This window comes from Trichosurus vulpecula, chromosome 1 (assembly GCF_011100635.1).
Source record: "Trichosurus vulpecula isolate mTriVul1 chromosome 1, mTriVul1.pri, whole genome shotgun sequence".
NCBI classification, from domain to species: domain Eukaryota; kingdom Metazoa; phylum Chordata; class Mammalia; order Diprotodontia; family Phalangeridae; genus Trichosurus; species Trichosurus vulpecula.
In genome coordinates, this window is record NC_050573.1 from 431,730,484 (window position 1) to 431,744,644 (window position 14,161).

The 14,161-nt window shown below is 38.0% G+C and overlaps 1 protein-coding gene across 2 annotated transcripts in view; it reads right to left on the bottom strand.

Moving 5' to 3' along the window:
- Positions 1–14,161, bottom strand: part of SGTB (small glutamine rich tetratricopeptide repeat containing beta) — an 84,496-nt gene that overhangs the window by 48,234 nt on the left and 22,101 nt on the right. For both annotated transcript variants that reach the window (XM_036762128.1, XM_036762121.1), the window contains exon 4: positions 9,056–9,125. In XM_036762128.1, coding sequence (XP_036618023.1) covers positions 9,056–9,125 — 70 coding nt within the window. The remainder of the gene's footprint in view (positions 1–9,055; positions 9,126–14,161) is intronic.

Consider the following 14,161-nt stretch of genomic DNA (forward strand, 5'->3'; position numbering starts at 1 on the left):
CTTTTTGTGGTAGCAAAGAACTAAAAGTTGAGGGGATACCTATCAATTAGGGAAAGGCTGAACAAGTTGTCACATTTGACTGTAATGGAGTACTATTGTGCTATAAGAAATGATGATGGATATGGTTTCAGAAAAACATGGCAAGACCTAAATGAACAGATGCAAAGTGAAGTGAAAAGAACCAGGAGATCATTTTGTACAGTAACAGAAATGTTATAATGATGATCAACTGTGAAAGATTTTTCCACAGGATGCATGATGAAAAAATGCTATCCACCTACAGAGAACTGATGAACTCTGAGTACAAATTGAAGTATAATTTTCTCACTCTATTTTTTTTGCAATATGGTTAATATGGAAATATGTCTTGAATAATTTCACATATATAATTGATATATTGCTTGCCTTCTTAGTGCATCGGGGAGGGAATAGAAAAGAAAGAGAGAACTTGGAACTCAAAATTTAAAAAGAATACTTACAAATGAATAAATAATGATTTTTAAGGAAAAATAAATAAAACTTAAGTGCTAGGGGAAAAAATGAAACAATAAACACAATGAGACAATGTAGTCCTCTACATCCTTTAGTCAACTGTGTTATTGTGAAGATTAAAGCCAGCCTCTGTGGTAGCTATTAGGGACTAACTCTATGAACATTTACACCTGCACAAATTAAAAGCCAAGTCCCTTGTTCAGTATTTTAAATCAAATAGTTTCTTATTTCCTCTTTCTTGTCTCCTTTTTATTGTCTTGCTTGTGCTTTAACAAAATCACTCCATCCAAAGCTTTTAGAGTACCCTGTTGTCATCAAGTTTTAGGACAAAGCATTTTTGAAAGTATAGAAACCAACATATTTGTTAGAAACACATACTTGTGCTTTGTACCTTAGTTCTTAAAAGTGGTTGTTGTTCAGTCATTTTCAGTCATGTGTGACTCATTGTGACCCCATTTGGAGTTTTCTTGACAAAGTTACTAGAATGGTTTGTCATTTCCTTCTCCAGCTCATTTTCCAGATGAGGAAACTGAGGCAAACAGGGTTAAGTGACTTGCCCAGGGTCACATAGCCAGTAAGTGTCTGAGGCTGGATATGAACTCATGAAGATGAGTCTTCCTGACTTTAAACACAGCACTCTATCCACTGCAATACCTAGCTGCTCTAAAAGTAGTTAGCCTATGCCTTTAAGACTAACCTTAAAAGATGAGCAGAAAATGAATTAGCATCTCTCACAAGAAGTTGCTGAATGTTTTCCATAAGTCAGAACTTGAGACCAAGGCCAGAGGGAATAGAAGAATCATACCCCAGGCTCCAAGGGAAACACTCCATATGTAAGAAGAGTAGTTCCGTCACTGCTGGCCATGTGATTTTCTGCACCAAATTACCTTTTTTTCCACAGTGTAAACTGAAAATGAGGCTGAGGTAGCCTAAAAGTGGTTTGTTTTTTAAAACACAGCATGTTCCCTAAATAAGTACTCTGCCTACCACAGGGAATCTGTTGGTTCTCATTCACAGCTTAGGACATTAGGATCTGTTTCCCTGCAATAGGTAACCTTGGCCGGAACATCAGGCTTCTTCTCTACTCTCTTTTAAATGGGCCAAGTGATCTTTAACTTCTACTTGAATACCTGCCAGAAAGGGACAGAGGAGTATTTGTTACAGAGCTTCTCAGGGAATCTCAGTACTTCTCAGAGAACAGCTCCTCAATATCACAAAAGAGCCAGCTCTATGCATAGGTGGCAGAGAACTTTCTGCTCCCACTCAATCAACACAACCTCCTCCTCACCCCCATTCCAGGCCCCACTCCATTCCATGAAAGTCTTGGCAAAAAAATTATAGAATCATCAAAGCTTAGAGCAAAAAGAGCCCTTACATATCATTTTATAAAGAAACTGAGGCCCAGAGATATATCCCCTGTGGAGGACCTTGGCTCCCTTCTATAAATATATCTCACTTCATAGATAACAGAGTCCTGAAAAGCAGCAGTTTAATTTGTTGTTTTTGAAAATGATTTTTTCATTGTTCTTTTTGGTTTTAAGTTACCTACATCTTCTATTGTGTGCCTGCTTTCTCTCCTCTCCCTGAGTCATCCTTTGTGGCAAAAAATAAACAAGATTTTTTTTTAAAAGTTCAGAAAAAATAACCAACATTATATGAAACCAATCCTTTGCACAGGTGAAGGATTATGGGTGTGAAACACTGCATATGATTTGTTTTTTTTTTTTAAATCCAAAATTCTTCCACGTAAGTTTACTCTAATGCCTCATGTAGGTATTAAGGTGACCCCTATATTCTCAAAGTTAATGCCAATAATCAGGTCCTGCCAAACAGGAAAGAATTTTAGTACAAATCAGACATGTCCAAGAACCAGTTTATCAGCTAAAATATCCACAAAACTCCCACTATTAGAAAGTAAGCTCTTTGAGAAGGAGAAAATTGTCTTTCTTTTTTATTTATATTTCCAGCACTTTAGTGGGTCCATACAATCCATTACCACCCTCTCCCAATCCTCATTGTTGCCATCTACTGATCTCCGTATTCACCCATTTTTTTTTCATTATTTAGATCACAGATTTTTTTTAAGATCACAGATTTTTAATCTCTTTCCATTTGCACCTGATACCATAATCAGGAATTTCCACATTCACTTTGATTTGACAAACATTTAGTAAGCATCTACTATAGGCAAGGCATCATATGTAATACAAATATTAAAAATTACTCAGCTCCTGCACTGAAGAGGGTTCTAAAGAAATTTAAAGAAAAAGAGATCGTTTTTAGCTAGAAGGATCAAGGGTGGCTTCACATAGGAGTTGGCGATTGAGCCAAATCTTCAAAGAGTAGGATTCTAGACCTGTGAAGAAACATGTTGCCCACCTCCTGAGAGAGAAATGAGGGACTCAGAGTATAGACTGAGATACATATTTTGGGACATGGTCAGTACAGGAATTTATTCTGCTTGACTATGCATATTTATTACACCTTGTTTTTCTTTTTTTAATGAGAGGGGGAGGTGGGAAGAGAAAACAGACTTTCCTATTCATTGAAAAAAAACATAATTTAATTTTTAAAAAGAGAGAAGGATCCTGATAGGGGAAAGGTCTAAGAGAATGCATTCCAGGGATGAAGGGAAGGCTTTGTGAATGCACACAAACAGAAGATGGCATCACAGGTGTAAGGAACAGGCAGCCAACCAGCTGGTTTGTAACACAGTCATGGGCAGTAATGAGAAATAAGGCTAGGAAAAGTTGGAGTCAGACTATAGAAGACCTTAAATACCTGGGTAATTAGTGTTTTATTCTCCAGACGATAAGGAATGACTTAAGTTTTTTGAGCAAGTGAGTAAAATGATTACACCTACGTAATAGCAAGATTGTTTTTGCTCTTTGAATTATGGACTGGAAAGAACGATGGCAGTTCAAAGTAGAAGATTAATGGTTCAGGTGAAGGGTGGTAAGGGCCTGAATTAGAGTATTAGCAGTGGGAAAAAGTAGCATAGGACAAATAAGAGTGATATTGGGAGGCAGAATTGACATGATTTGGTAATGGCTGTAGGAGGTGAGAAAGAAAGAAAAAGGCTCTTTAATTCTTTCATATTCTCCTAGTAAATCTCTGTGTTCACTTGTCCCCACATCCAGCCTTGACCAATGAATATTTCTGGTTCACCAGCTATTAGGATCTGAATCCTTTGCTCTGTCCTTCTGATATTCTCAACCATCAAATCCTCATCCTTGGAAAACCAGTTACAACTGAGTCCTCCAACTCCTGCTCTATGGCTACTTGGCATTGCTGGACAAAAATTACAAAATCAAGTTGACTTCACTTAGTAAAAAAATCCAAGTTATGTGACATCACCTGGTCCCTTGCTGCCACTCAACAAGTTGTTGTTCAGTTGTTTCAGTCATGTCCAACCCTTGATGACTCCATTTGGGGTTTTTTGGCAAAGATATTAGCGAGGTTTGACGTTTCCTTCTCCAGCTCATTTTACAGATGAGGAAACTGAGGCAAACAAGGTTTGACTTGCCTGGTGTCACATAGCTAAGTAGGTGTCTGAGGCCAGATTTTAACTCAGGTCTTCCTAACTCCAAGTCCAGCACTCTATTCATTGCACCACCTAGCTTCTCCTCTATTCTTGTTTTTTTTTTTTGAGGGGGAGAGATAGGGCAATTGGGGTTAAGTGACTTGCCCAAGGTCACACAGCAAGTACGTGTCAAGTGTCTGAGGTCAGATTTGAACTCAGGTCCTCCTGACTCTAGGGCCTGTGCTCTACTCACCGTGCCACCTAGTGGCTTCTTCTCCTCTATTCTTAAGGATTCCTTATCTCATTGGCCACAGTAACTTGTTTCCAACCTTGTATACTCTGCTCTCATGCTCGATCAAGCCAACATTAAACAAATAAGTGGTTTATAATTTCCAACTACTCCAAGTTAAGGCCATCTGACATCAATTCCCTTAGCTCCTCGTCCTTATTTCCTCAAAGCTTCTCAGTATCATTACTTTCACTCTTTCTCCTTTCTTCTCATTAAAAAAAAAAAAACAAAACCCTATTCCCACTACATATAAGGCAAGGATGCTTAACCACTGTGGTGTGTCATTACCCCTCTGGCAGTTTAGTGGTGGCTGTGGACCTCTTTTCAGAATCACGCTTTTGGATGAGTAGATCATACAGGATTACAAAGGAAACCAATTATATTGAAATAAGTAATCAAGATTTTTTTTAATTTCATGAACCCCTACACTAAAGCTATCCCACTACCTGTGCTTTGATTCCTTCCTTTCTTGCCTCCTTCAGGTATACTTTCTAACAGGAATTTCTGCTTTTCTCATGAATCATCAGGCACTCCCCACCCCCATCAAATACTAAGGTCTCTTCAATACTTTGATGGAGCTCATCCATGTAGGTAGAATGAGGCCCATTCATGCCTTCTCTTTCTTTTTTTAATTTTATTTTATTCTTTTTTTAATTTCCTGTTTTTCTTTTCTTTTTTTTCTTTTTTTTTGAGATTTTTTATTTTTAGTTTACAACACTCGGTTCTACATAATTTTCTTCCCCCCCTACTTCACCTCCCTCCCCAAGATGGCATGGAATCCGATATATCTTCTATGTATAACACACTAGTCAAGTTGTGAAGAAGAATTATGACCAATGGAATGAATCATGAGAAAGAGGAAACAGAACCAAAAAAAACCCCAAAAACAAAAAGAGGAAAAAAAAAAGGGAAAAAAAAGGCAAGCATAAAGTGTGCTTCAAACTGCATTCAGACTCCACAGTTCTTTCTCTGCATGTAGGTAGCATTCTCCATCGTGAGTCCTTTGGAGTTGTCTTTGCACCTTGTGTGGCTGAGAAGAGCAAAGTCTATCAGGGTTAGTCATCACAGAATCCATACATCTGTGGTTGTGTGTAATGTTCTCCTGACTCTGCTCTGCTCACTCAGCACTATATCGTGTAGGTTTTTCCGGGTGGTTATGAAGTCTGTATCATCCCCATTTCTTATAGCATGATAGCATTCCATTACCTTCACATACCACAGCTTGTTCAGCCATTCCCCAATTGATGGGCATCCCCTTGATTTCCAATTCTTTGCTACTACAAAAAGAGCCGCTATGAATATTTTTGTACATATGGGTCCTTTTCCCACTTGTGTGATCTCTTTGGGATACAACCCTAGAAGTGGTATTGCTGGGTCAAAGGGTATGAACATTTTTATAGCCCTCTGGGCATAGTTCCAAATTGCTCTCCAGAATGACTGGATCGGTTCACAACTCCACCAGCAATGTAACAATGTTCTAATTTCCCCACATCCTTTCCAGCATTTATCATTTTCCTGTTTTGTCATTTTAGCCAATCTGACAGGAGAGATGTGGCATCTAAAAGTTGTTTTGATTTGTATTTCTCTAATCAGTAGTGATTTCGAGCATTTTTTCATATGCCTATAGATATCTTTAATTTCTTCCTCTGAAAACTGCCTGTTCATATCCTTTGACCATTTCTCAATTGGGGAATGACTTGTATTCCTATAAATTTGCGTGCCTTCTCTTTCTACGTCATTATTGCCTATGACCTCCTATAAGTACTCCACAGGGATGTCCATCCAACTTCTTGAGTATTAGCCTCTAAAACCTCTTGACATTGCATTGACACTAATGGAGCACCAAAGCCATCTATCAGTTATCACTCACACATGACTGGCCTTCCTTCCTTTTCTACTAATACATTTTTCTGATTATGTCTTTTATGATGCTTCTCTTGCCCAGCTGTTTATTGGTAATATGCATCCTCCTCACACTCAGCATGTGCCTTATCTTTTAAGTGACATGAAGTTTCAATCCTTCTTTGTACTCCATGACTTGTAACCATTTAAATCCACTAGAAGAATACTGATTTTAAAAAAGGATGTCTTTTTTCTCCAGGAAGTAGCTTGAGGTGATTAAGAGCACCATGCAATTTCCCAAAGACAATCCCATCTCTTTCTCCTTTCAGTTTAATTCTTGGGCTAGTTTATTGTCTTTAAGCAATCTCTGTCCAAGATCTATGTACCAACAGACCAAATTGATGGGCTGACCATCCATCTATACATGACAGCATTAACAATAGCCTTCATCCACTTGGTTTTTCCCTATCAATCTTTAAAAAATACCATCTCCTTGCCTTTCCATTCTATTCAACTATTGTCCAGTACCTCTGGTTTTCTTTCATAGTTAAGCTTGCTGAATAAGTCATTGTACTACAACTGTCATCTGAAGGTCATCTTTTAAAAAACTTATTCTTTTTTCTTATGAACTTAGCAACATAAAAATGTCAATATTCAAAGAACAAAAAAGATTTTATGTGAACTTTTCAACTTCTGTTACATGTAGTATTTTAAGCATAATTCACTTTAACAAGGCAGTAACAAATTGCCCCGTTTGTGTCCCTCCCCCTACAAACTTCCTTTTATTGTCTTCTGTTTATTTTTTGAAGCTTCATTAATATTCTTTCCTTCTTTTTACATCATTCTCACTAACCATTACAATTCTCTCCCTTGGAATAAGTAAGTGTATTCAAATAAAATGAATCAACAGGTTAACTATGTCTGAAGATGCATGTCTCATTCTGCACCTCTAATCCATCACCTCTTTGTTAAGAGGTATAAGACATGTTTTATTGTCAGCCTTCTAAAGTCATGATTTACACTGATAATTGGTTACTGTGTTGATGAGGGTTTTTTCTTTCACTATTCATTTTCTCCTGGACTCTTTGTTGTTAGTTTTTGTCTCTTTTCACTCTATACTCTCTCCCCTGGCAATTTCATCCACTCCCATGGTTTTGACTACCATCTCCATGCAAATGATTCCCAAACCTCAACCTCCAGTTGCTGACTTTGAGCTTTGAGCTCAGGAACACATTTCAAACTGCCTTCAAGAATTCTCTCCTTGGATATCCCACCAGCCTATCCCTATTCACCAGTGACCTTACGATCTTTCCCATTAGTCTGCTCCTCTTTCTAACCTCATGACCATTCACAGGATCTCTCACATTTATAACTTTAAGATCATCTTTAACTCTTCCTATAAGTTACCAGGACTGACTAATCCACATCCTGGTTGGATCTCTCATATCTGTCAACCGGTTTTTCTAATTTAACCTTCCATGGTATCTCTCACTACTTCTCCTGCTTTGGTCATCCTTTTTAACCTGGGCTACTTACACCCACCACACATCTCTCCAGTTTCTTCTGGATCATCTGCAGTTTTGATTCTTCAGGAACCTCAATGTTGCAAAATCATACAACATCACCCCCCCCGCCCTGACAAAAAAGTGCTCAAAAGATAGGTTTTTGTGGAAAGGACCAATTTGGGATCATAAACATTAAATAAATATCTATTATTTGTTGTTATATTTGTATTCTGCAAAGGAAATAATTATTCTATGATAACTTCTCTTATTCATCATGATCAGGAAATCAAAACTCAACTATTTTGGCTAATAATAATAATTTACCTCAGATACTATATATACACACATATATATATGATATATATAAAACCTATTTTTAAAGAATAAGAATACAGTAAAATACTTAAAAATCAAAACTATATTGAACATAAAGCCAGCTTCATTTGATGAAGAGGTCATCTCAAATCATATTCGTAGAACTAGAAGAGACCTATGAAGTCACCTATTCCAATGCCCTTACTGTAAAGATCTCACAGGACCTCTATGTCATTATGAAGTCATTTATCATCTCACAGAAAATTCCTAACAAAATGTCATAGATTTTACTATATGGAGCAAATAATCAAATTCCAAGTTATCTGTTGTATAAGTTTGTATTTTCCTATAATTAATTTTCTTAAAAGACACACCAACCATCTCTCACTGTATAGACTTTTTTATTTGTTGTTGTTCTGTCATTTTCAGTTGTGTCCAGCTCTTTGTGATGCCATTTGGAGTTTTCTTGGCAAAGATACTGGAGTGGTTTGCCATACAGATGAGGAAACTGAGGCAAACAGGGTTAAATGATTTGCCCAGGGTCACCCAGATAGTAAATGTTTGAGGCCAGATTTGAACTCAAGAAGATGAGTCTTCCTAACTCTAGGCCCAGCGCTCTATCTACTTCGAAATAACCAAAGATGAGACCAGACATATTCAATGCGGGGAGCTGGCAATGGTTCAAAACTCAAGGGGACACAAAAGACCTTTTAAAATATTATTTCATCTAAATTCACCTATTTTTATGCCAGAAAATTCCATTCTCCATATCATAGATACTTGTTTTACTGTAAATCAAATTTCTTGTTAAAGTGAATGGTTAAAGCCTCTGATGGGCAGTGAAACAAGGAGAACTCAATTTTCTTAACCCTGCTTTGGACACAGAAATGCCTAGTCTCAACTCTGACTATATCCAGTATATTTCTGCTCTGACATTCTAGTATGAATTTTGATTGGCTAATAAGTCAGCCATGGTGGTAGGGGCCAGGAAAGCATCCCAAGACTCTTTCTTTTATCCCTTTTTTAATACTTCAGGGTCAGTTCCAACAGAGGTTCCGAGAAAAGCAATTTTGTCTAGAAATTACTCACCTTCATCCTTCAATTGATCTGCTTTCCCCACATCTTCAGACAAAGAATTTGAGAGCGGCAAAATGTCATTCTGAAACATTTAAAAAAAAAACAACGTGATTTCCATTTAAGCCAACAAAGATTCATCCAACAGAACCTCTATCAAAATAATGCCAAATTAAAGATTCTGATGTGTCACCCATCAGCTACAGAAACCATTCCATGGTATCAATGCCTACCATTTTATTCATATTTTCTATGATTAGACCTAGGTCCAACCAAGAGATACTCAACACTATGCCCTGGTAAACATCACAAACATATACAAACCAGTACCTCAAGAGGCACATGGAAGAGCTTGTATTTCACCACCTGCTTACATGTAAGGTTTCTTGTTTATTTTTATCGAGTTCACCTTTTCAAGTACATAAATCTATTTATAATTCTCTAGAAAATACGGTTTATAAATAATTATAATGCTTATTTATAACAAATCCATCAAATGTGACTTAGTATTATTAAAATTACAGTATGTATAATCTGAAAATGCTATAAATATTACCTACTTCATATATAACCTCCTTGAGGGCGGGAACTGTCATTCGTTTTATTTTTGTATTCCCAGTCCGCAGCACAATGCCTTGCTCATAAGTAGGCATTTAACAAATGCTTGTTGGACCAGAAGTTAAGGATTATTAACGAAACATCTGAATCTTACTATTGGGTTTTTAGATAAATCATTAAGTTTTTGTTCTCATTTTAAGTCAAGCAAGTAAACTGAAGGAATTTTAAAAAGCATAACATATTTCTGCTTAAAGCCTAATAGGAGACTCTAACAGCTGCAATCAGTTAAAATTGCTTGCAGCTATACAAGATTAAAATAAGCTTGGTACAGCATTGCATCCCTGCCCTGAATATTTCAGGGTTTTTAGGGATTTTGTTGTTTTAGTTTTAAATCTCTAGCAAACCCAGATAGAGTAGGGGATGAAAATTTTTTTTAAACTTCCAAGTCAGATGTTAGCAATATTTTAATTTTAATAAGTTGATATTAGAAACTAAATTATAATTTACTCTTTCTAGATCCTAGAAGGTGGAATATTCCACTCTAGTGATGTAGTTCCAGCTTTGGAAACTCATCTAAAAACCACCTCTAATGAGCTGGAGGTAAATTTGACCATCATATGACTTGGAAACTAACTTCACTTCATCTAACCAAAGGCCTAACCACTGCTTGAGTTTAAAAGAAGGGGAAGAGCAGAATCCAAAAAATCTTAAAAATAAGATGATCTACTTTACAACCAAGTACACTTTCTTCTGTTATAAATAATTTTCTAAAGTCTTCAATTTCAGGCATATGTTTGGGAACTTTGTAATTATCCTCTGGTAACAAACATACTTAATGAAATGACAATTTTAAAATAAAAATACTAGAGAGTTATTTATTCATTTTAACATTTTTACGTATTTCATTAATTATTTCCCAATTACATTTTTGAAATTTTTGAATTTATTTTTTAAAATTTTGAGTTCCAAACTTTCTCCCTCCCCTTCACATCCTTTGAGAAGACAAGCAATATGATCTTGACTCTCATTTGAAGTCATACAAAATATTTTCATAGTAGCCATGTTAACATGCAAAAAAAAAGTAAAAGAAAGTGGAAAAATATGCTTTAATTTGCACTCAGACTTTATCAGTTCCATTTCTGGACAAGGATAACATTTTTTCATCATGGGTTCTTTGGAATTGTCCTGGATCACTGTCTTGATCAGAGTAGCTAAGTCTTTCACAGGTGATCATTATATTGCTGTTACTATGTACAATGTTCTTCTGGTTCTTCTTCTCTTTGCATCAGTTCATGCAAGACTTCTCGGGTTTTTCTGAAACCATTCCTCTTATTATTTCCTACAGCCCAATAGTATTTCATCATAATCATATATTACAACTTGTTTAGTCATTCTCCAATTGATGGGCATCCCTGCCATTTCCAATTCTTTGCCACCACAAAAAGAGCTGCTATAAATATTTTTTGTACAAATAAGTCCTTTTTCCTTTTCTATGATCTCCTAAAGAATTATTTATGAAAACACAAATAACTCACTGTGCTTTCATTACAGAAATCCCATGAAGAAAGAGTTGAACAAAGTAGATAAATAGCTAGTAGACAGCCACATTTCTTACCAGACAGTTTTATGACATGCAATTACAGTGACATCCCTATTAAAAAATTCTCAGGGAACAAAGGCTTAGGAAAAGTTATATCCTTCAGTGAGCTTCACCACATCAGTGGTGATAGCAGCTAAGAAAAAGGAGAAAGTAAAGGTACTGTCTGTCTTCTGTCGGGTAGGCCAGGACTCAGGCCCAATACACAGAGATGATGAATTCCGTGGCTACTTCTAGCTATGTGGCAATCCAAGGCTGTAAGAATTTGGCATTTCGATATGGCATACCAAACTCCAAGCGGTCCCTTGGCTCAACTGTCATGTCTACGCAGATCATTCCAGATCTACGTCCAGCCGCAATCTTTCTCATGTCGTTCAGTCGTATCCAACTCTTTGTGACCCCATTTGGGGTTTTCTTGGAAAGGATAGTAGAGTGTTTTGCCTTTTCTTTTTCCTTCTCCAGCTCATTTTACTGATGTGGAAACTGAGGTAAGCAGAGTGATTTGCCCAGGGTCACATAGCTAGTCAGTGTCTGAGGCCATATTTGAACTCAGGTCTTCTGGACTCCAGGCCTGGCACTCTATCCACTGTCACCTAGCTGCCAGTCTGTTGTCAAATCTTGTCATTTCTACCTTTACAACATCTCTCCTATACATCTGCCTCTCTAAACTCCCAAACTACTCATACATCCTTGTACAGGCCCTTATCAACTCTTGCCTGGACTAATGCAATAGTCTTTTATTGATCTCCCTGCCTCCAGTCTGTTTACCACTCTCCAATTCATCTGCCATTCAGCTGTTGAAGTGATTTTCCTAAAGTTGAAATACTGCTCTTTCTCATCCTATCTACCCATTCTTTCTCAGTCTCCTTTGCTGAATCTTCACCCAGGTCTCTCTCTCTCTCTCTCTCTCACACACACACACACACACACACACACACATACACACACACACACACACACACACACACACACACACACACACAGAGTTGGTGTTCTACAGGACTTTGTCCAGGGTCCTCTTGTCTTCTCCCTCTATACTATTTCACTTGGTCATCTCATCAGCTCTCATGGGTTTAATTAGCATCTCTATGCTGCTGAGTCTCAAATCTACTTATCCAACCCTAACCTCTCTGCTGACCTCCAGTCTCCAATTTCCAGCTGCCTATTGGACGTCTCCAACTAGATGAATTGCAGACATCATAAGCTCAACATGTTCAAAACTGAACTTGTTATCTTTCTACCTAAACCCTCCCCTATTTTAAACATTCCTATTATTGGCAAGGCCATCTCCATCCTCTCAGTCCCTCAGGCTCAGAACCTAGGTGATATTCCCAACTCACCACTCTCTTTCACACACACCCCCATATTCAAACTGTCGCCAAGATCTGTCAACTTTACTTTCATAACATCTTTCAAAATATGCCTCCTTCTCTCTTCTGACATTGCCCCACTCTGGTATAGGCCCTCATTATTTCATGCCTCAACTGTTGCAATTCTGCTGGTGGGTCTGCCTGCCACAAGTCTCTCCCCATTCCAGTTCATTCTCCACTCAGCTATCAAAATGATCCTCCTGCAGAGTAAGTCTGACTTAGTAAACTCTGGACCAGGATTAAAGTCCCTCATAATCTTCTTCCCACCCCACCTTTCTGGTCCTCTTATACCTAATACTCACCATGAACTATGAGACTGAATGACACTGGCTTCTTCACTGTTTCTCATATAAGACACTCCATCTCTTGACTCTGGACATTTTCAGTGGCTGTCCCCCATGCCTGGAATACTCTCCCTCCTCATCACTGACTCCTGGCTTCCCTAGCTTCCGTTAGGTCCCAATTAAAATTTTCTACAAGAAGCCTTTCCTAATAAGCCCTCTTAATTCCAGTACCTTTCTTCTGTTGATTATTTCCAATTTATTCTGTATACATCTTGTTTGTCCATAGTTATTTTCATGCTGTTTCCTCCACTAGAATAAGAGCTCTACAAGTTCAGGGATGAGCTTTTACCTTTCTTTGTATGCTCAGCACTTAGCATAGTGCCTGGCACACAGTAGACACTTAATAAATGTTTGCTGAGTGACTGACTCCATGCCCTACTCCAACCGGCTATACTGGCCTCACACATTCCATTCCATCTCCTGACTCTACACAGATGCCCCAGCAGTACCCCATGCTTGGAATGCCCTCCCTCCTCACCTCCAGTTCCTGGTTCCCCTAGCTTCCTTCAAGGCTCAGCTCAAATGGCACCTTCTTCTGGAAGCCTTTCTAAGTGCCCCCACACTCTCAGTCCCTTCCTTGTGAGACTGCCTTTCATTTATACTGCATATATCTTGTATGTATATAATTATTTGTTTTTGTCACCACATTAGAATGTGAGAATATTGAAAGCAGAGACTGGGGTTTTTGCCTTCTTTGCCATACTGCCCCCCACCCCCAGCTTTGCACAGTGCTTGGCACTTAGCAACCACTTAATAAATGCTTACTAAGTGATTGACCCTCCCCTACCTTACGGCTGTATTAGTGGGGTAAGGTGCTGTGTCAATTAACAGCTTCCAGCTCACTTTCTTCTTTTGACTTTGTTGGTGGCATCATTAACTTTGAGACGTCCAGGTTGGGGATAGGCCAGCTTTCAGTCTCAGCTGCACCAGTTCCAAACTGAGTATGGACTCAAGTAAATAAACTCACACCTGGGACTCTGATTGTCTTTTTCTACTTTATATTGTTTCCTACAGTGAGTATGTGACTGAACATCCATTCCAAAATAGACCTGCCCAAGCTCACAGACAACCTTGTGGGTCTGAGAAGTCCATAGGTCCATCAGTGATAATGTAGAGAAAATTTCTCGATTATCAGAGAAGATGACCATTGCCAGAAGATCCAGAACATTGTCATGCCAGTGCAGAAGCGAGGTGAAATATAAAGTAACTCATTGCTATATCCACAAAACGTGTTCTGATGAGTTTTTAGTAT